Source organism: Diadema antillarum, unplaced genomic scaffold, assembly GCF_040938485.1.
Source record: "Diadema antillarum isolate AM-2024a unplaced genomic scaffold, OU_Dant_1.0 scf00000083, whole genome shotgun sequence".
NCBI classification, from domain to species: Eukaryota; Metazoa; Echinodermata; class Echinoidea; order Diadematoida; family Diadematidae; genus Diadema; species Diadema antillarum.
In genome coordinates this window covers 1,472,439-1,493,448 of record NW_027270972.1, presented here as the reverse complement: position 1 = coordinate 1,493,448, position 21,010 = coordinate 1,472,439, and the positions used below count along the sequence as shown (strand labels likewise).

Below are 21,010 nucleotides of genomic sequence, written 5' to 3'. Positions count from 1 at the left end.
TTAAACCCTGCCCTTGATTAGCACAAAAATCAATATTAGACTATTTTAGTTGTTAATTATTCCGCACATGCTGAATATAAAGACATACTAATCAATGGTGAGACATGACTATCCAGTCTACATTCTGGCCGTAAAATAACTAAATAATGATAAACTAGCTCAGTTGCAATCCTCCATCACAAACGAAACAGAATTACATTTCGACCGACCACCCCAGTCCACCCGTACCTCCGTGCGCATGCATGCAGTGATCTTGGCGGGATCCCGAATGAGGAATTATTGAGTACGAGTGTAATTTGATTTTCATTGCGTTTGGTACACTAGTTAGATTACACATCCACCACAAAAATAACACAGCAAGTTTTTCACACTGTGACATTATCTTTTTTTCCTAAAAAAAGTGTCATAATTAGAACATAAAAATTTAAACCAAATGGGTCACCAAGAGTGTTCAACCTATTTCACTGGGAAAAAAGAAACTGGATGAAGTAGACTTAAATAACAAAAAAAAAAAACACTATAACTAGTAGTAGACCAGTTGGGAGTAGACGAGTTGGCAGTAGACGAGTTAGCAGTAGATGAGTTGGCAGTAGACGAGTTGGGTGTAGACCAGTTGGGTGTAGACCAGTTGGGTGTAGACTAGTTGGGAGTAGACGAGATGGGAGTATAGACCACTTGGGTGTAGACGAGTTGGGAGTAGACCAATTGGGAGTAGACGAGTTGGGAGTAGACCAATTGGGTGTAGACCAGTTGGGATTAGACCAATTGGGAGTAGACCAGTTGGCAATAGACCAGTTGGGAGTAGACTGACTGGTTATTAGACTAATTGACTATTAGACAATGAGCTGTAGACCAATTGACTATTAGACAAAATGAGCTGTAGACTATTTTATTCATAGACCTTATGATTAATAGACGAAATGGTCAATAGACATAATGGGTGTTAGACGAAATGTGACTTAGACAAATTGGACATTAGATAAAATGGCTAGTAGACGAAATGACAATTAGACTAATTGGCATATAGACAAAATAGTTGGTAGACGAGTTGGTAGTAGACGAAGTGAGTTTAGACGAGATGGCATTAGACTAGGTGGACAGTGGACAGGGTGGTTGTAGACGAGGTGCCAATTTACCGTACTGATGTAGTACTAATTTAAGGGTCATGGGGCAAGGGTCAGGGGGTCAAAGGTCAAGGCCAACTCCTCAAAATTTCACTTTTTCCCTCATATCTATGCAATGCCTGCAAAATTTTTCTTGAAACTTAGTATATGCATGTATTACCCAATAGAGATTCTCTTGGAAATTTCTTGCCGAAAGGTCTAAGGTTAAAAGGTCAAAGGTCAAGTGAAAGTGCTAAATTTCACTTCTTTCTCCATATCTCAAAAGTGACACAAGGTGTCATCATGAAACTTGTATTTATGCATGATGCATGTGTAACCTGACATTCCATTAAGAATTTTAGGGTCATAAAGTCTAAGGTAACAGTTCAAAGGCCAGGTTTTAAGTGCTAAAATTTTACTATTCAATACTGAAATTACACTTTTTCTCCATACCCTGAAAATTACTCAGTGCATAAACTTATAAAAGGGTAAAAAATCAAGTAAAATCCTCAATCCCCAAATACCTGCACCCTTGGACAATTATAGCCATTCATCCAATGAAGTAAACCTAGTTCAAGGACAGTGAACATTCAACACATTTGTAACAAACCTGTCATTTTAAAGGGGATGGCTAGTAACTGATCAGTGGGAATGCAGGGGGATGATTGTTCCAATCCTTGTGGGATTCATTTAAGAGTACATTATATATCTATTGTTGTGTGAAAATTATTTGCTTCAGAATGGTCTCATATTCAAGTAACAGCCCGTTAACGATCGCCCCGTCACTGTACAGGCATGCTAACCTGGAGACATTAAACTGCACATTACTTGAATATGAGACCATTCTGAAGCAAATCATTTTCACACAACAATAGATATATAATGTACTCTTAAATGAATCCCACAAGGATTGGAACAATCATCCCCCAGCATTCCCACTGATTCCCACTGATCAGTTACTAGCCATCCCCTTTAATATTTTGCCAATGATGTGAAACTCATCACACATTGTCAAGGCATTGTACTATAGACCTATTAGGAGAAGCATGCATTATGGTGGAGGCATGCCAGTCACCGTAGCGACATTACTAGTTTTACTACATTCAAGTATCTACACAGATAGTGTTTTTTTTTTTTTTTTTGTATGTGCATAATTGAGCAGAGCCTAAGAATTCAGTTTTGTTGCACAACTTTTGACATTCATCGATCATCTGTAGAAGTTTTGCGTTCAGATGGTAACATTTTCTGCGCAGATTTATAACAAGAATGTTTTACTATCTGATTTATTTCCCACATCTAACTCAGGGTCACCAAAAGGCAGTGAAGTCTATAGCAGCCACCGAGGACAAGAGCAAGGTCTACGCTGGAAGTTACGATGGCATCACTAATATCCTTTCCCAATTTCACATGCATGTGGCAGCTTGTTGTTCTAGTGTATTGTACGAAGAATATGCATAGTATGAAAAGTAGATGAATATTCAAGGGGAAATAATATTGTAATAAGGTGTGGTCATTACATTCAAATGAAATGATTGGCTGTTGCAATTTGAAGACTTATTAAAAACTCACATCTCAAAAAAAAAAAAAAAAAAAAAGCTGTAAAATTGACGTATCTTATCAGTACCAAAAAGTCAGTACATAATGATTATGATGATTTTAATGTGAGGATGTCAATGCAGATCCTCAGTATGAGAATGTGTTGGTGATGTAAACAAGGCTTGTTTTAAACAAGGATTTTTTCATTCTTATCTAATTTAGATTCATATACATGTATGTAAGATACTATATTTTAGGAAGAAATAAAGTGCCCTTTGGGATAATGCCAAATATTATTAGAAATTTAACATGTTGCAGATCCTGTAGTCGCTAACTTTACTTGAGTTAAAACAGCAATACTAGAACACATCAGTTATGAATTTTTAAAATTTTGGTGCCATCATCAGTGGAATAAGAAAATTCAAGTTCTTGATGTTGTGTATGGACAACAATATGAATATATATACATACAATGTATTTATATATATATATATATATATATATATATATATATATATATATATATATATATATGTATAAGGAGAATTCTAGAAAATTTTTCATCTGAAGCTCACATTCCATCAACTTGTTACTAATGTATGTTAAAGATAATATAAAGTTTTGGTACCTCAAAAGTTTCCGTGAGTTTCCTTGTCTTAGTTTGTGTTTCAGGTTAAAGTACCTTTCATATAACTAACACTGTGAGACTTACTCGCCCCAAAGTGCTCTCATGTCTTAGTAATCGTGCAATAATGGTTTCGTACAATACGTGTATATTGATTGTCGCGGTACCGCGTCGAGTCAAACTAACGGCTTGTTCGAATTTTTCAGAGCCCGCTCTGTTCTGGTACAAAACCATTATTGCATGATTACTAAGACATGAGAGCACTTTGGGGCGAGTAAGTCTCACAGTGTTAGTTATATGAAAGGTACTTTAACCTGAAACACAAACTAAGACAAGGAAACTCAGGGAAACTTTTGAGGTACCAAAACTTTATATTATCTTTAAAGGTAATATTCCTCCTGCATTGTGATAGAAGGAAGTCAAGTGTGCAGGATTGCTTCCTCTATCCGCGATAGGAGAGGAAGCATAAACTGGCCACTGTATGACTTAGTCTGCTTGTCTACAGTAAGTAGTCTGTGTATGACAAACTCATATTATGCTAGAATTGTCAAAGTATGTTGACTTTTCTTCGTAGTTTCTTTATATTCTTGTCCATACATGGCATCATAAACTGTATTAGTCTTATAAAAATACAGCGATGACAGCACCAGAACTTTAGAAATTGATAAATATTGAATCAATTGTCTGATATTCCTCAAACTTTCACTGATGCGTTCTACTAAATTTGCTGTTTTCACTCAATCCACATTTATATGTAGGTTTTTATGCCTCCACCACGAAGTGGTGCCAGAGGCATTATGTTTTCGGGATGTCCGTCCTTCCGTCTGTCCGTCCGTCCATCCGTCGTAGCGTCCGTCCGTCCGTCCTTCCGTCCTTCCGTCCATCCGTCTGTCTGTACTGAATTTTGTGGACAGCGTAACTAAAAAACCTTTTGAGGTATCCTAATGGAACTTGGCATGTATGTGTATTAGGGGGTGAAGTTGTGCCTATCAACTTTTGGGTGCACATGCTCAAGGTCAAAGGTCAAAAGGTCAAGGTCAAATGCTCAAAATTTCACTATTTTCCCCTTATCTATGCAATGCCTAAAGATATTTTCTTGAAACTTAGTGTATACATGTATTACCTAATTAAGATTCTCTGGGGAAAACTTGGGGTCATGAGGTCAAAGGTCAAAAGGTCGAGTAAAAATGTTAAAATTTCACTTTTTTCTCCATATCTTAGAAATGGTTCAAGGTATCTCCATGGAACATAGTATATATGCATGTACTGACTGGCAGTGATTATCTCAGGAATTTTTGGTTCATGGGGTCAAATTTCAGGGGTCAGAGGTCAAGGGCAACACTTGAAAATTGTAATATTTCCCTCATATCTATGCAATATCTGCAGGATTATTATTTTTTTTTTACTTGATGTATGCATGTATAGCCCAATAGAGATTCTCTGGGAAGTTTTTTTTTTGCCAAAAAGTCAAAGGTCAAAAGGTCAAAGATCAAGTGAAAGTGCTGAACTTCACTTCTTCCTCTATATCTCGGAAGTGGCTCAAGTTATCTTTAAACTTGCATGCTCTGCCTGACAGTGATTCTCATATGAATTTTAGGGTCAAAGGCCAGATGAAAATGGTAACAATACTATTCAATACAAAAATTGCACTTTTTCTCTATACCTTGAAAATTACTCAATGCATAAACTTACGAAAAGGTCAAAGTCAAGTAAAAGTTCTAAAATCCCCAAATACACGCTCTCCCATTCATCCAATTAAACCTAGGTCAAGGAAGGTGAACATTCAACACATTTGTAACAAACATGTCATTTTGATACTTTGCCAATTTTGTGAAAATGTAATCACACATTGTCCACATGTACTATAGACCTATTAGGAGAATCATGCATTATCGCGGAGGCATACCAGTCGCTATAGCGACATTTCTAGTTTTTTGTTTTGTTTTTGTTTTGGTAGTCCTGGATGGAAACTTACCAAAGATGTGATATCATAAAAGGAGAATCAACCTGTTAAGAATGTAATGTTTACTGTAGCCTTACTCCAGTCTGTAGGTGGCAATCGATTATCAGTCTAAATTTTGTGCCTGACTGTGAAAAGCACTACTGTAAAAGTGGACATTTTTGCAGCGTGGAAATTTTCCCACATTTCAGAAATTAACACAAAAATAGAAGCATGCGAATATTTAATTGCTCGTTTTATATACCACTATGTAGTGTCTTGATTCTGCAGAATTAAAAACACACGATATTCATCTTCCTCTGCAGAGCATGAAAAAGTACTTCTGCGAAAATATCCACTTTCACAGTACTTTGGAAGACACTTGGCCACTGTAAGAATGGATCACATTTGTTTGTGTGTGTGTTTAAAGGCAGGATGTCACAGATCAGACATTCCCATGTTCCTAACGTATGTTGCTTCTCCTGTGACCACATTGATTGTAGCTATTGCAATTGCAGGATGTGAATATGTAGATGCCAACAGACAATTTTTTTGCCCTTAACCACGCCTCTGCGTGCGTGCACATCTGTGGGACATTGACACTGGTGAAGCGATTGCCGTGGAGGGGAGCGACAAGCCCTCTCTCCTCTCCCAGATCTCTTACTGCGAGAAGAAGCTCTCTACATGCGGCATCGACGACGTGAGCCGCACTGTAGAGGATGGCTCATTCCAGTAAGTACGGTAGCATCTTCCCCTCCTTTCTCCCTTTGACTGTATGGTATTGGCTGCTTGATTAGAATGGGTCAAGAAAACTGCGATTTCATTGGTCAAGAGCCATGCATTGGTATTTACAGGCCACATGTTTGATATAAAGTCACCATTACAATCACTGACAATAGCCACCATAAACGTGCCATCGTGCACTTTTTCAAGAGATAGCTAGCCACTCATCCAGCATTATTCCAGTAGACTTGCCCTTAGCCATGAAATTGCTCATGCTATGATAGATGTAACACATATTTGCAAATGGCTGAATAGGGTCATGTCAAAGATCAAATTTTGACAAAATTGTACCTTTAACAGTGCACAGAAAGTTCAATCATGAAGCTCGTTTTTATGTCCAAATGATTGCTCTCTGAAATAATTTTGTTATCCAAATGAAACTTGGTTCAAGGAATGTATAAATAACCACTTCATTTTTGTCGAGCCCACCAGAGGTGAGGGGAGACTAAGGGATCGCCTGCGGCGTCTGTCCGTCCGTCCGTCTGTCATCTGTCCGTAGCACTATAAAACTTGAATAACTCTGTACTCTGGGCTTCAATTTGAATCAAACTTGGAGGGAAGAGTGGTCATACAAAGTTTTACCTTTTACCAAGTATGAAGGTCACCTCAAGGTTAAAGGTCACAGGCAGGGGTCAATGAACTTTTAGGGCCCAATGTTAAGTTTTTAGGGCGCGTTTTGATTATGGGTTATAACTTTTGATCCATAAGTCTGTTTGTGACTAAACTTGGGTGGTAGATGTCCCTTGGGGAGTTGATGGTCACAGGCAGGGGTCAATGAACTTTTAGGGCCCAATGTTAAGTTTTTAGGGCGCATTTCGATTATGGACTATAACTTTTGATCCGTAAGTGTATTTGTGACCAAACGTGGATGGTAGATGTACCTCAGAGAGGTAATGATCACCAAAAGGTCAAAGGTCACAGACCGGGGTTAATGAACTTTTAGGGCCCAATGTTAAGTTTTTACGGCACGTTTCGATTATGGGTCATAACTTTTGATCCGTAAGTCCATTTGTGACTAAACTTAGGTGGTAGATGTCCCTCGGGGAGTTGATGGTCACCACAAGGTCAAAGGTCACAGGCAGGGGTCAATGAACTTTTATGGCCCAATGTACTGTGCATTTAATTATGACTCCGAACTTTTGTTCCATAGGTCCGTTTGTGAACAAAATAAAAAAAAAGGTGTTGTACGTTTGTGGGTGAGACACATTACGGCACTTGCCTCGTTTGTTTGTTTTGGTTTTTTTTTGGGGGGGGGGTGTACCATCAAACCATCAAACATCATTTCAGTTTCATGCAAATCATGTGAAACTTTAATCTCACATTGTCAAGATGTACTGAAAACCTGCTGGGAGAATAATGCAATAAAGTGGATGCAATCCTGCTTCATATGTGAGCCATGTTGACACCCTACTACCCTACTGTCTCAGACATTCAATAGTTTTTAAAAAATGCAGAGGAGGTTTATGTGGCTGAACGATGATTTGATCATTTGTGCAAATTTTGTTAAAATTTGAGAGCTTCATAACCTTACGTCCAATTTCAAAGTCTAGAAATGCTTTGGCATTTAAATCATTTGTTGTTCATGAAGCATGTCACTCCAGTGTCGTGAATTAACCCATTACATTTAAATTCCCCAACTCCTTCAATCCTCTATACCCTTACTTTATTTTTGGTTAAAACAAAAGAAGTAAAAAGAAAAAAAAATGGGGGGGGGGGAGGTGAGTGCACCCCCCCCCCCTTTATTTTGCAAAGGCACCTCCCTTTCACAGAATTCCTGGATCCGCCCCTGGTGTGAGTGTGTGACTGTGCTTATGAATGTGTATGAAAACTGAGCCGGACAATTCACTTTAATGCAGTGTCTTCTGAAGGCTTACAAATACAGTACTCTCTGCATAATCGGGTATCGCTTAAACGGGTACCCCGTTTAATTGGGTAGTAATGTCAAAATCACTTCCAATGCACATCATAATTACCTGATAATCGGGTTGCCTCTCTGCATAAATGGGTAAATGATTTTCTTCTAATCTATTTTTTACCCACATTTTATCGCAGACATATCACTTTAAGAAATCATGAATGTTAAATTTTCCATGGCTAATCGCATTCTCTGCTTAAATTGCAAAGAAGACCGATCATTTGGGGAATGATTAGACATGAAAACACATGTACACGTAGCGATGTGCCACACATAAACGACCATCACACATGTAGCTGGCACTCACATTTGCATAGACAGACAAGAGTTGAACACACTTGTGCTCCTCTCTTGCTCCGCAACGACATTCACAATACGAGAAGTTTGCAACGAAAATCAGGCCATGCACCAGCTCCATAATTTTGCTTTTCCCCAGTCACTTCTCAAAAAGTAACCCGAGATTCTACGTGACTAGTGCACACAAAGAGACATGTTTGTTTCGGAAAACGCATGCATGTTAGCGCGGAGTCTATAGTCAAACTACAATAATACAAAGTTTTCTGAAGACATTTGTCCATAAAAAAAAAGAGTGTAAATTATTGCCTGTGACTGAGTAAGTGTAAGGTACGTATAATGTGCCGTGCAAGCACGCGTGTCAAGCATACAGTGTAGGTGTTTGGTACAGTGTACAATGCATGTACATGCGCATTGTGAGTGTCAAATGTGAATGAGACGTGTGCTTCTGTTAATCGGGTACTCCGCTTAATGGGGTAAGAAACGCTCTGCCCGAGCCCACCTGATTATGCGGAGAGTACTGTACTCGACTTTATTGAGTGTTTTGGATAAAAAAGTCGTGTAGATTGTCCTTGCTGAAAGGCTTCATATCTTTACACAAGCAGCATGACCAGGCTTGGGATATTGCAATATGTGGATATTACATGTATTGTGTGTGCGTGTGTTTGTGGGGGGGGGGGTGCTTTGCTTTCTCTTGTTGTTGTTTTTTTTTGTTTTTTGTTTTCTTTTTGGAAGGGATTTTGGTAATGTAGAAGAATGCTCCTTTCTGATAGATTCTTGTACCAGACACATGTCCTTATAATTGTTATGTCCCTGTGTGATGCCTGTATAAGCCAGTTCGGAGATAGCTCGTGTGCACATGGGTACAAATGACCTTTCATTTTTCTCAATTGGTTTGGCACTTCACTTAATAATTCAAAGTAACATAATGCAACAGCTTGCCCAACATAGCAATTTATGGAACTCATATTCTAACAAAGAATGAACCTGTGTAGATGAAGTGCCCAGAATGGTTCGTCAATCAACACTTTGGGAAGCATCTATTTAATTGTGCTGTTTTGACTACATTGACAAAACTTTTTCTGTTAACATTGCCAAATACCAGGCTTGCTGTCAGGTGGATGTACTGGCAGGCACCATTTATAGGGATCCATGAATAATCATAGCATTAAAGGATGCTTATCTCAGTGAAATTAATAACCAACCTGTCTCTTGGTACAAATGACCTTTTTCTGCTCATGCTCGAACTGGAACCCCGAACTGGCTTATTGGTCAAGGATTGATTTGACCTTGACTAAATTTCATCTTGCATTCCACCAACATCCCACATTTAAAGCTGGATAGCTTCTCTGGTCTTTTTCTCACCCCTCACACAGTGATACATCATGCAAACTTGACTCGCAGCCTCAGGGGATTGTCAGGGGAGCTGGAAATTTGGCCATCGTGGCAGGAATTGAGAAGGTTTGCAACAATACTTTTCATAACTGTTATATTTCTCAGTAAAGCTTTTGATGTATTTTCCTGTCTTTTTTTTGTGCAAGTGAAAAATGTTGCATATGATATTTCATGGTTGGGAGAAAACATGCAGGGCAGATTGTGGTTGAGATAGACTAACTGAAAGACAGATACCATCAAATTCAGCATTTAATGCGTCATTCATCGTAGACAAAGAGCTTTGTGGAATGAAGTTTTTTAAAAAAATTATTGTATTGGAATATCTTTCAGTAGCAGAATCGTTCAAATACAATGCCAACAGTTATCCATACAGCTCAAAATAATTGTTACTCTGTGTTTCTACCTGATACTTGATTCATGCTTCTCCCCCCCCCCCAAAAAAAAAAATAAAAAAAAAAAAAAATCAAAAAATCAAAGAAAAAATGTGAACAAACACACGCACACATACATGCTAAGGAATGACGTAGATGATAAGATAATGTGCCATTATACCTGTAAAACATACCCTTATGGCGTCACCAGGGGATATGGTACCAGGTACAATAGTTCACCCTTAATGGTATTTTACCCTTAATGGTATGATAGGATCAAAGAGAGACCTTCGTTTCTGGTCCATGTGTGTGATAGGTCCATATGGAATGTGTTGATCAAAGTTGTTGTGATGTAGGAAAATGTGAGGCTGTATTGCAGGTGGCCTATTGCAGGTGGCCTTCAATTTGTTTTTCACATTATATTGACACATTAACAGACTGTAACTCAACCTTAAAAAGGCAAAAGCTCCATCGGAAGGGAAGGGTGGAGATAACACTCGCCCACGCCTTCTCCCTGCTCACCCGCCCCTCCCCCCCCCCCCCCTTCCGCCATGCATAGAAGTAGACTGTGGCTATACCCAGATCGCTTTATTTCAATTCTAAAAACGCAAAAGCTCCGCGAGCGGGAGGCGGAATTCCCCTTCCCCTAAGCTCTACCTCACTAGACTTTATACACTGACACACAGATGGTGCACATTCGGAATAAGAGCTAAATTCCGTGATTTTAACACTTCGATGAAAAAGTATTGCACCAAAAATTTGCACCAGATCGCTGAATTTCAGGTCTGAAAACGCAAAATCACCTTCGTGTGGGAGGGGATATGCCCCTATCTACACCCTCGTGTGCATGCTTTTTCTGTTTGATTGCTGAACAGACAGCGTTCATGATATTCAGTGTAAGAATTAATACAAGAAGATTATTTAAATGATACCATTTTATAGGCAAATTGTTCAATAATAATCTTCACTAAAATATACTGCAACCTCAAACAAGTGGGACTGCTTCAACTCGTTAAAACACGCAAAAACAGGCATCAAATTGCACCATTTTGCAACATCAAAATGCAAAAAGTTCTCACCGTGGGAGGGGGAACACCCCCCTTACACACCCTCCCCCTCCTCCTTCGCTCGCTTCCTCTCGCTCGGGTTCAGTCGCGTTCATGATATTCAGTGAAAAGAATTAATACAAGAAGATTATTTTAATGATACCATTTTATAGGCAAATTGTTCAATAATAATCTACATCAAAATATACTGCTACCTTAGCACTAACGTTACTGTTTCACGTCGATGAAACAAGCAAAAACATGCATCAAATTGCACCATTTGCAACATCAAAATGCAAAAAGTTCTCACCGTGGGAGGGGGACACCCCCTCCCACACCCTCCCCTCCCCCCTCGCTCGCTCCGCTTGCTCGGGTTCAGTCGCGTTCATGATATTCAGTGAAAAGAATTAATACAAGAAGTGTATTTAAATTATACCATTTTATAGGCAAATTGTTCAATAATAATCTACATCAAAATAAACTGCTACCTTAAACAAGTGGGACTGTTTCACGTTGATAAACGCGCAAAAGCATGCATCAAATTGCACCATTTACAAAATCAAAATGCAAAAAGTTCTTACCGTGGGAGGGGGGACACTCCCCTCCCACACCCTCCCCCCCCCCCCCCTCGCTCGCTCGGGCTCGCTCGGGCTCGGTCGCTTCGCTCCCTCGCAGACTAACCGCCCCCCCCCCTAAAATGAAATCCTGGCTACGCCGTTGGTCCACATACCAGAGATTATTATGTCTTTGGGTCTCATTTCGTCTTAGTAAACTGCCCTTTTCATTATAACCATGTCACAGAACAAAACAATTTAGATAGGCCTAGTTATAATCATAAAACCAACCAAACACTCTGGCGTCTCTGTTACAATTCCAGCAGATGTTGGAAAGGAATCCATGAGTTTATTTTTTTTTTCTGTACATGATTATTGTGTGCTGTGATTTTGTTGAATGTGAAAATCATGGCCATAGGTTCAATAGTTTCATCAAGACCGCAGAGAGAAAAGAGATTTCAAAATTCAGTACCTAAGGAGCCTAATCACGATGTTGATTATGTGTGATAGCGGAACCGTGTGGGGGATCTGGAGGGGGAGGGTAGACGGGCTCGGCCCCACTTTTTTGGATAGTACATAGGAATACATAGGGTCTAACCACTTGGGCTCCCACCTTTTTTTTTAAACCAGAAAATATTATTTGTAAGTGGCAGCTGAGGGCCTTTTTTGTGCCATTGTTTTCTCTTTTTTTTTTGCACCGTGCAAAGGAATACTTGTAAGGTGTCATCACTTTGTCCCCCTCCCCCACTCACTTTTTTACCCCGGAAGTGCGTAAGTGGCACTAAAGAAATAGATAGAAACCCGGAAGTGGCACCCTACAGAAGTTGCCTGAAGACTTTTTTTTTTTGCTTATTAGCTGGTGAAACCCGAAAGTGCCACTAAAAATCTGAAGTGCCCCCCCCCCCCCCCCCCCCCCCCACACACACCACACACACACACACACACACACACACACACACACACTTTTGACAAGGTGGCGCCTGCCATGACCCCACTTACGTAATCACTGTCACTTTACGCGTACGAAGCTGCTGAACCGTTAGGGGCAAGACAGGTGTATCAACAAGACTGAGCTACTATCTTTAGAGTCTGTTGACAGGGAGACTGGGTCGACGAGGTGCTAGAGAAAGGTTGGTGCACCTATCTTCACCGACGCCATTGGCATGGCTACGTACCGAAAGTGCTATGGAAAGTTGGTGAGCTGTGTGCTCGTGTTGCGCCGCTGACACCGCTGCATGCGCTATGCATGGATGCTGTGAGCAAAGATCCTATCTCTACACATGAGCTAACACAATTAAGTCGCTTTGAAACGTGAAGTTTGCACCTCACCTCCGGTTGTTCCAGGCTTCTTAGACTCAATGTAAGCAGAGATATTGCGGAATTTATCTTTATCAATCGACTGGTGAGTTTTCCATGTTTATACTATAGATTATATTTGTTTGACAAGATTCTAAACTTTTGAGGAAGATTAATGTAACCCCAATGACAATGTGTGGCCCAAATAAAATTTAAATTTCAAGCCTTTTTTGAGCTGATCTAACCGCTAGATGAGGCCACAGAAGGTGTGACTCTGATGGGAAATGTCTGTCAACTCTGTGACTGTGATGTGATTGACCGTTTATTAGTCAAGTTTGTATTCTGCTTTCTGCATGCTTTGGAGGGTGTAACTGCGACCAGCCCTAATTCTCAACGCTCCCACAGGCACACCGTCAGTATAACTGTGACTAAATAGACTTGTGTACAAGGAGCGCCCCAGCCCGGGATTACGGTTAATACGGAGGATGTAAAACGTAACTTATCATACTGTACACTATGCAGACCATCGAGATCTAGCAAATGTTAAGTCCCTGAATTAACATGCCTTTGGACCAAAATGAAGTCCAGACCTTGTGTCCCCACCCAGTGCTCCCCAGGAAAGCGCAGGCGCAGTCGGCCATGTAACGCCTGTTAGGGGTTTGGTTTTTGATAGCCTGACCAGACGCCGTGCGAAGCGCACCTGCTGCTATTTATACAGTGACTGGGCTGTGAGGTTTTTTAACACCGAGTAGTGCACGATGGGTCTCCTGTTACTAAATCACTGACAGTGAACCTTAAGTGAACTGAAGGATGTGTAGGGTTTCTAGAGTCTCTGTTTTACAACAACAGATGGCATATTGTCAATTGTGCTACCAGTAGAAATTTTAGGACTCCAGCTGTGGATACTGTGCAAATATCTTCACATCCCTCCCATGCACATGAACTTCATGAACCTCTTCAGTGTTGAGTAGACCCTACATGTACATGTATATTGCAAAAATAGCTACAGGCAGAAAACTGCTGCTCGGTTTGTACATGGAGACTACAGGTATTCAACATCTTCCTCAACGCTGGTCTCGGCTCTTGGTTGGGATAGTCTCCACACACGACGCCTCCTTGCACAGTGCACCCTCTTTCATAAGATACACTACTGTCAACTTCTACGTTTACCACATGTTGTTGTTGTTGTTGTTATTAGATTTTTCTGGCGTACAATTCGTATACCGAATATTGACGCCATCTACGTGCGGGTCTCTGTATTTTTTTGGCTTTCGTTGTTGTTACCGTACTTTTCGTGAGGGGTCCCAGGTCCGGCGTCAGTGAAACCTTCCTCTCACTTTATTCTTTTGTGTTCTGGGTTGCATCTTCTGGACAATCCGGCTCTGTACTTTGAGCAGATTTCTCTGCTACAGGCAGAAAACTGCTGCTCGGTTTGTACATGGAGACTACAGGTATTCAACATCTTCCTCAACGCTGGTCTCGGCTCTTGGTTGGGATAGTCTCCACACACGACGCCTCCTTGCACAGTGCACCCTCTCCACACACGACGCCTATACCAATATATATGTGATTTTCCCAGCTACTTATATAGGAAGGCATGACCATAAGCTCAAGTACATAATCCCAACCGCGACCATAGATTTGTTTAAATTTTCCCTTTTCCCCAGAGCTGTTAGAACCTGGAACCATCTGCCAGGACCTGTGGTCACAATTACCAACCCATTATTACATTCAGAGAGGCTGCCCTTCCAGTCATCCGAGTGGTGCAGCCTCCTGTTGGGTCACACATACTCTAAGAACAGATGTATGTTTTTTTACTAGCACTATGCACCGTCACTTTTACTGTACATTAGTGACATTTAAAATCATGTTCACCATGTCACCTCTCACTGACGAGCGACACTTCTACCATCCCGGGATAGTTTCAAGGAACTGCTGAAAGGGATTACTACTTCAAGGTTCAAGGTTCAAGGCAGGCATCAGAAACCCAAACGATTGTCCCTGTAAGTCCTTGTATAACTGCGACCATTATTCACAAATGGAGTGCCCCGGGTTTAGTCCTTGTAGAGTGTCTATGTTCTAGTCGATAAATGTAGAAAGAAAATTTGATTTATAGGCCTATCCTCACTCAAGAAAAACCATATTCTATCCCAACAACCCTTGCCATAGGTATCCTTATATATTATATATTATATATTATATATTATATAGAAATTCTGTGTGTATGGAGCTGCAAACCAATCATTTCTATTCTTTCATCAACACCTCCATACAAAATGGCTCATGATTTTTGTGCTCTCCACCCCCCCCCCCTTTGATCGATGATCAGTCTCACTCTAAATCCTTTCTTGATCTTCACAGATTCTAAATTCCAGATTTGAAGAACAATGTAGCCGATTGTATGGCAGTCATGATGACTTTAGCGGATACCTACCCCGACGCGGAGTCAGTATGCATTCAGCGCAGTATTCATGGGACCAACCGGTCTTCACTAAGAAGACATGATTCCGAAACAGACGGCGGACCAAGCAGCTCAAGCTACCAAACCCTGAGGAAAAGATCCCTGAATCTCAACCGCAAAGATAGCTCCTGGGGTCATGTGTCGGCTGTCTCCAAGGCAACACATTTTGTTGTTGATATGATGGTATGTCAAACTCCAAAGCATAATACACTAAATATACCTTGGTATGACAATTTAGGCCACATGATTGTTTGCTCTTGTACTTTCACCCTCTGTTTTCAGATCATTTGTATGCCATTGTATGTCAACTTTTGAGGATATTAGAAACATATTTGGTTGGGCTTTTATTCTGAGACACACTAGCTCAAGAAGAAGTGGTTTGTAGTTCAAGTCAACTGAATATCTTCTCATCCAGGCTGTTGTATCAGCTTTTTTTTTTTTTTTTACATCCATAGGCACTTAGATTGCCAGCAATTCCCCTCTTCTTATTTCGTTGTTCTCCAGCAGGATTCCAGACGGTCATCTTGGGCAACCAACAACTTGAAAAAGAAGGAATGCATCAGATATGTGTGTAATCCCAAGGCACCAAAGGAGTAAGCTCAATGATTAGTATGGTCAAATTTCAGTGGTAAAGCCACTACTGGGCAATCTCTGATAACATGAAGATGGGCTCATTAAAAACAAACAAACAAACATACAAACAAACAAACAAACCAAAACAACAACTACAAAAGCACAAATACTGTTTAAGGTAAAACATATTTATCATGTTTAATTTCCAAAATGAGGTGCAAATTCTCTTGAAAGAATAATAATGAAGAATAAAGAATGTTGAACAAAAACCAGGCACATGAAACAGTGTGTGCCTTGAGTATTCCTATAAATTGCACTGTAATACATGCAAGTGCTCAGGAAATGTGTTATCTTTTTTTTTTAATCAATTTGACTTGTACCTACACAAGTTGTGAAAAAGTTGTGTCCTTTAACCCATTGAGGACAGACTGATTTCGCTTTAACACGCATTTCCCATAGCCACCTGCCTGAGTATACTTGGGACTCGTCCTCAACGGGTTAAAAATACAATGGGTTGTCCAGAGCAATTGTGCATTGTGAAAAGGAGGTCTTGTAGGAAACGCAGAATGTCAATATTCCTTGCTAAAACGATATTGCATTTAATCACAGTGATTAATGTATATTACTAAGTATTCGTTTTGTTTTTGTTTCATTTATTTCACTTTAAGAAATAGCAATTTTTGTTGTTTTTGTTTTACATATTTTATTGTCTTTGTTTCATTCATTTCTTGTTTTTTGTTAATCTTTTGTTTTTGTGTGTTCTTTCATTTCTTTATTTTATTTTTCATGTTTATGATATCTATTTCCATTTGTTTGTTTTTTCTAGATGCTGCTGTGGTCGCCTCCCCAGCCAGCACTGCAGTGATGCAGACCTGGGACCAGCAGGTGCAGGGGTAGCACAGCCTGCCTGGGATGCTGGGAGAGACACCAGGGAATACCCAACAGATGCCAATGGGCAGCTCTACTTCAGGGAGACCAGCTCTCATCCAAGGATGGTCAAGGTGAAAAATAGTATGAAAACTGATGATTAGGATTATAATGGTGATGATGAGAATGATAATGGTAGTGATGAGGCTGTCGATGGTAATGGTGATGATGAGGATGCTAATGGTTATGGTGAGGTTGCTAATGGTGATGTTGAGGATGCTAATGGTGGTGATGGTGATGATGAGGGTGATAATGGTGATGAGGATGATAATGGTGATGATGTGGATGTCAATAATGCTGATGGTGAGGATGCTAATGGTGATGATGAGGATGATAATGGTGATGTGGATGATAATGGTGATGAGGATAATGGGATAATGGGATGATGATGATAATGTTGATGATGAGGATGATAGTGGGGATGATGATAATGATGTTGATGGTGATGGTGAGGATGGGGATAATGGGATAATGATAATGAGGATAATGACAATGACAATGGTGATGATGAGGATGATAATTGGGATAGTGAGGATGATAGTGATGTGATGAGGATTATTGAAATGAATTGAATCATTTGGTTTACATGACTGATAAGGAAGCAATTGATTCTTGTCATCAAGCAACCTAAGGACTGACAGCTTGGAGTCCCCAGTGGAGAACCAGGCAAGGAAAATAAGAGGCCTTGCCTAGAGGCACAGCTGCAGCAGCCAGGGGACTAGAACCAGGCAGGGACCTTGTGATCTTATGCATTAGGCCACAGCACATATTGTGATGATGGTGATGATAGTGAGAAATTTGCTGTTGATTTATGAATCAGTGATGCTGCTGAAATTAATAATGGTGATTGTCATCGTAAATATGAGTCACATTTTTTTAGTTTGATGACACTGAAAGTAGATGTTGATGATGTCGATTACCATCTGGAAGTCATTTACTGTATGTTGATAATCTTTATGTTGAAGATAGTGAGGAGGAGGTGAGAAAGATTTAGATGGTTGGAAGATTGCAACTATGTGATAGATTAGCTTACTTCTCCATAATGAAAGTGTCAGACAAAAAAATCTATGAATAATTGCTATTTCTTGTTATTGAATTTGCCCAACACTGCATGTTACAGAATATATAAGCAGCACAGGTTTAGAAGTGCACTGCTTTGTCATTTCAGAAACTCTCACCTTCTCTAAAGCACAGAAAAATACGATATCAGCATTCTGACACCCTCTCTCAATGTGGCAACCAGTTGTTCCTGTCTTATATACTAAATTCCAGCCACTAGATGACCTTTCAAAACTGAATCTTTGTTTTGTACATGATCATAATTTCCATGCCACCAAGAAGACATTAATGTTTCCAGAAAGTGGTCCATTTCTTTAACTGTGACGTGTCCATTTTTCTACAGTATGTCCGTGTGTCTGATAACACAGACCCCAAAACAGTCATCGATATCCTCACCAAGTACTGGAAGATGAAGGTTCCGCAGTTGGTCATCTCAGTGAGGGGCGGGAAGAAGAACTTCAAACTTAACAGCCAAGATCAGGCAACATTCAACAGGGGTCTTATAAAGGTAGGCCTACTGTACTGACTTGCAACAGTTCTGTTCAAACTTTAAATATAACCCTCAACATGCCATGTTTGAGATGAGAGGCATATACTAGGGTGCCAAGTTTATGTGCAGTCATACCTGTCCATAGGGACCACCAAAGGGAGATAAAAAAGGTGACTGCGATTGACAGATGGCTGCTGTAAATGGGATCTTTAATGTGGCTTCTCTCTTGGGGAGAATTTTTCTCTTTATTGGCGGTATGGCAGATGGCTGCTATAGACAGGTGGCAGCTAAGGCAGGCTTGACTGCATTTAATTCACAAATACCAGATTGCCATTGTCATGTCTGCCATCCATTACTGTAGAAGTGGATATTTTTTTGCGACTAATTTTTTTGCGCTTCGCCGGGTCAGAAGAGTTGCACGTGTTTTTAATTCCGTGGAATCAAGACATCCCGCACAGGAACATATGGCAAGCAAAAATATTTGTGTGCTCTTTTTTTTTTTTTTGGCGCAAGTTTCTGGTTTCGCGAAATGTGTGATAATTTCCACTTTACAGTATTGCAAGGTGTTAAATTTGCTGTTTTACTGGGAGTCTGCAGATTGCATCATAGACATGAAAAGATTATGTAGGGAGAAATTCAGAGTTTATCTGAGACTGATGGTCCATTATTCCTCTTCTGCCTGTTTTGACTCTTCGAACAGTTATTTCCAGTTTATATGAGTTAGCTCAAATTTGCATTGTGGGTACATGTTTCCTCCTTTGTCTTCAGGAATTACCAATACATGACCTGTAGGTTCATTCAAGAGTTATAGCTTTTATGCCAAAATTTGAGTAAAACATTTCCATCATGACTTACAAACAAAACAGGTTGATTATAATTTGGTAACTAAATTACTTTCTCATGTTTTTCAAATTTTTTCTTATCTTCATACTGAAATGAATTTTGTTTTTAAATACATGCTTTGAAATTGTACTCATGTGATTTGAATAGAATACATACGATGTAGGAGTGCATTTTACCACTAACTTGTGAAATATTTGGACTTTGTTTCACATAGGCTACAAGAACCATAGCAGTCTGGCTGATAAGCGGAGGTACAAACGTGGGAGTGACCCAGGCAGTCGGAAACGCCATCCGAGAGGCCCGTGCCATGTCCAAAATATCAAAGGAAGCTTTTCCCAAGGTTTCGCTGATTGGAATCCCTCCGTGGGCCTACGTGGCTGGCACTGACCGACTCATCAACGAACCAAATGAGGTCAGTTTTTGGCCCATTGGTCAAAATAATTCCTTAACAAGTGATTTTTCTCTCCCATTTTGCTAGATTTTGTATTCTGTACTTGGTGGCCACAGCAAACCTGTGTGCCTGAAACATAGTGCATCTTGGTATCTTGGCCATTTCTATCTGATTGAAGTCTTAACTCTTTTCTTCAAAGCTTGGTCTTCTCTCTGTAGTGTAGATGCACTGACATGTTGTTCACAACATTGCAGTACAACCTACATGTACTTGGTTTCTTGATTATGCTGTGACTGCTGTAGCAAATTTTTTTCCACAGTTTAGAAAATTGAGTTGGCATCCTTGGCAATCACAGCCTGTCACATTTGCCCATCCCGTTCCCCCCATTTTCTCACGTTCATCCTGTTTTATCCATGGTGGTCTGAAACTTGATTGCCTGGGCTGCTGAGAACATAGTGTTGATCTAACGCTATGCATATGACACACAGAAGTGTTTGACAGTTTCCTTTGACTTCATCTATGCCAAGTGATTTGTTTTGAAAGAACATAGCATGCTCCAAGCAGGCAAAGTCTCAACATGGCACATTAGCTGGCTAGCTTACTTTTCTGATCTGCACATGCCCGAAGGAAGTTACATAATTGTCATGGACTAGGGATTATGTCATGATCCCAAGCTCATTTGACTTTATAATGACCAGCTTGTAGGAACTATGGCATTGTTGCACATCTATCGGTGGATTGTCAACTTGAAATATGGCTAGATTTTAAGGGGATGGGGTGAGATTGACTGAATGCTAAAGTAAATGCTATTACATATTGAGTTACAGCCAAATCCATACGTACATGTGTATACAAGGGTAATTCAGCTATCACCTATCTTTGATCAAGTACAACTTTAAAGCCAGGGGCCTGTTTCATAAAGATTGAGCGTAAGCTGCAATCAATCACAAATTACATTTCATAAACAACTTTGCAATTGATTGCAAGTAAAACTCACTCTACTTGAAAATTATGCCTTATTTTTCTTAAAATCAAGCATAAGTGTCTTTATGAAACAGAACTTTGTTCAATATTGAACTTACACCCGATTCACCAAGTTACGCTCAATAAATTTAGCGTAAGATCAATCCCAACTCTTTATAAAACAGGCCCCAGATATTTTAAGGGGGAATAAATGCCTAACCTCCTTTTATAAAGGCATAATTTACCATTTGAAGATGAAACAAAAACCCAGCATTAGTGGTTCAAAGTAGTTCGAAATGTGAGTTAGGGATTGAAATGTACAACCAATGTAAAAAATTTGAATTAGTGTAATCGATGTTAACTATTGATAAATATACAAAATGTGAGCAATAGTTATGATAAAATTGTTTCGAGACTAAACCGTCTATAGTTATGGTTTATTGAGA

The 21,010-nt window shown here is 39.9% G+C and overlaps 2 protein-coding genes across 2 annotated transcripts in view; both read left to right on the top strand.

Annotated features, from left to right (window-relative positions):
* Positions 1-14,356, top strand: part of LOC139717822 (WD repeat-containing protein 1-like) — a 32,090-nt gene extending 17,734 nt beyond the window's left edge. Inside the window, exons 10-13 of the mRNA XM_071629318.1 lie at positions 2,409-2,492; positions 5,790-5,935; positions 9,572-9,656; positions 14,255-14,356. Coding sequence (XP_071485419.1) covers positions 2,409-2,492; positions 5,790-5,935; positions 9,572-9,656; positions 14,255-14,356 — 417 coding nt within the window. The remainder of the gene's footprint in view (positions 1-2,408; positions 2,493-5,789; positions 5,936-9,571; positions 9,657-14,254) is intronic.
* A 914-nt stretch (positions 14,357-15,270) lies between these two features.
* LOC139717821 (transient receptor potential cation channel subfamily M member 3-like) overlaps positions 15,271-21,010 on the top strand; it is a 45,031-nt gene continuing 39,291 nt past the window's right edge. The window contains exons 1-5 of the mRNA XM_071629317.1: positions 15,271-15,518; positions 15,834-15,911; positions 16,718-16,892; positions 18,221-18,385; positions 19,425-19,622. Of these exons, the coding sequence (XP_071485418.1) occupies positions 15,271-15,518; positions 15,834-15,911; positions 16,718-16,892; positions 18,221-18,385; positions 19,425-19,622 (864 nt within the window). The remainder of the gene's footprint in view (positions 15,519-15,833; positions 15,912-16,717; positions 16,893-18,220; positions 18,386-19,424; positions 19,623-21,010) is intronic.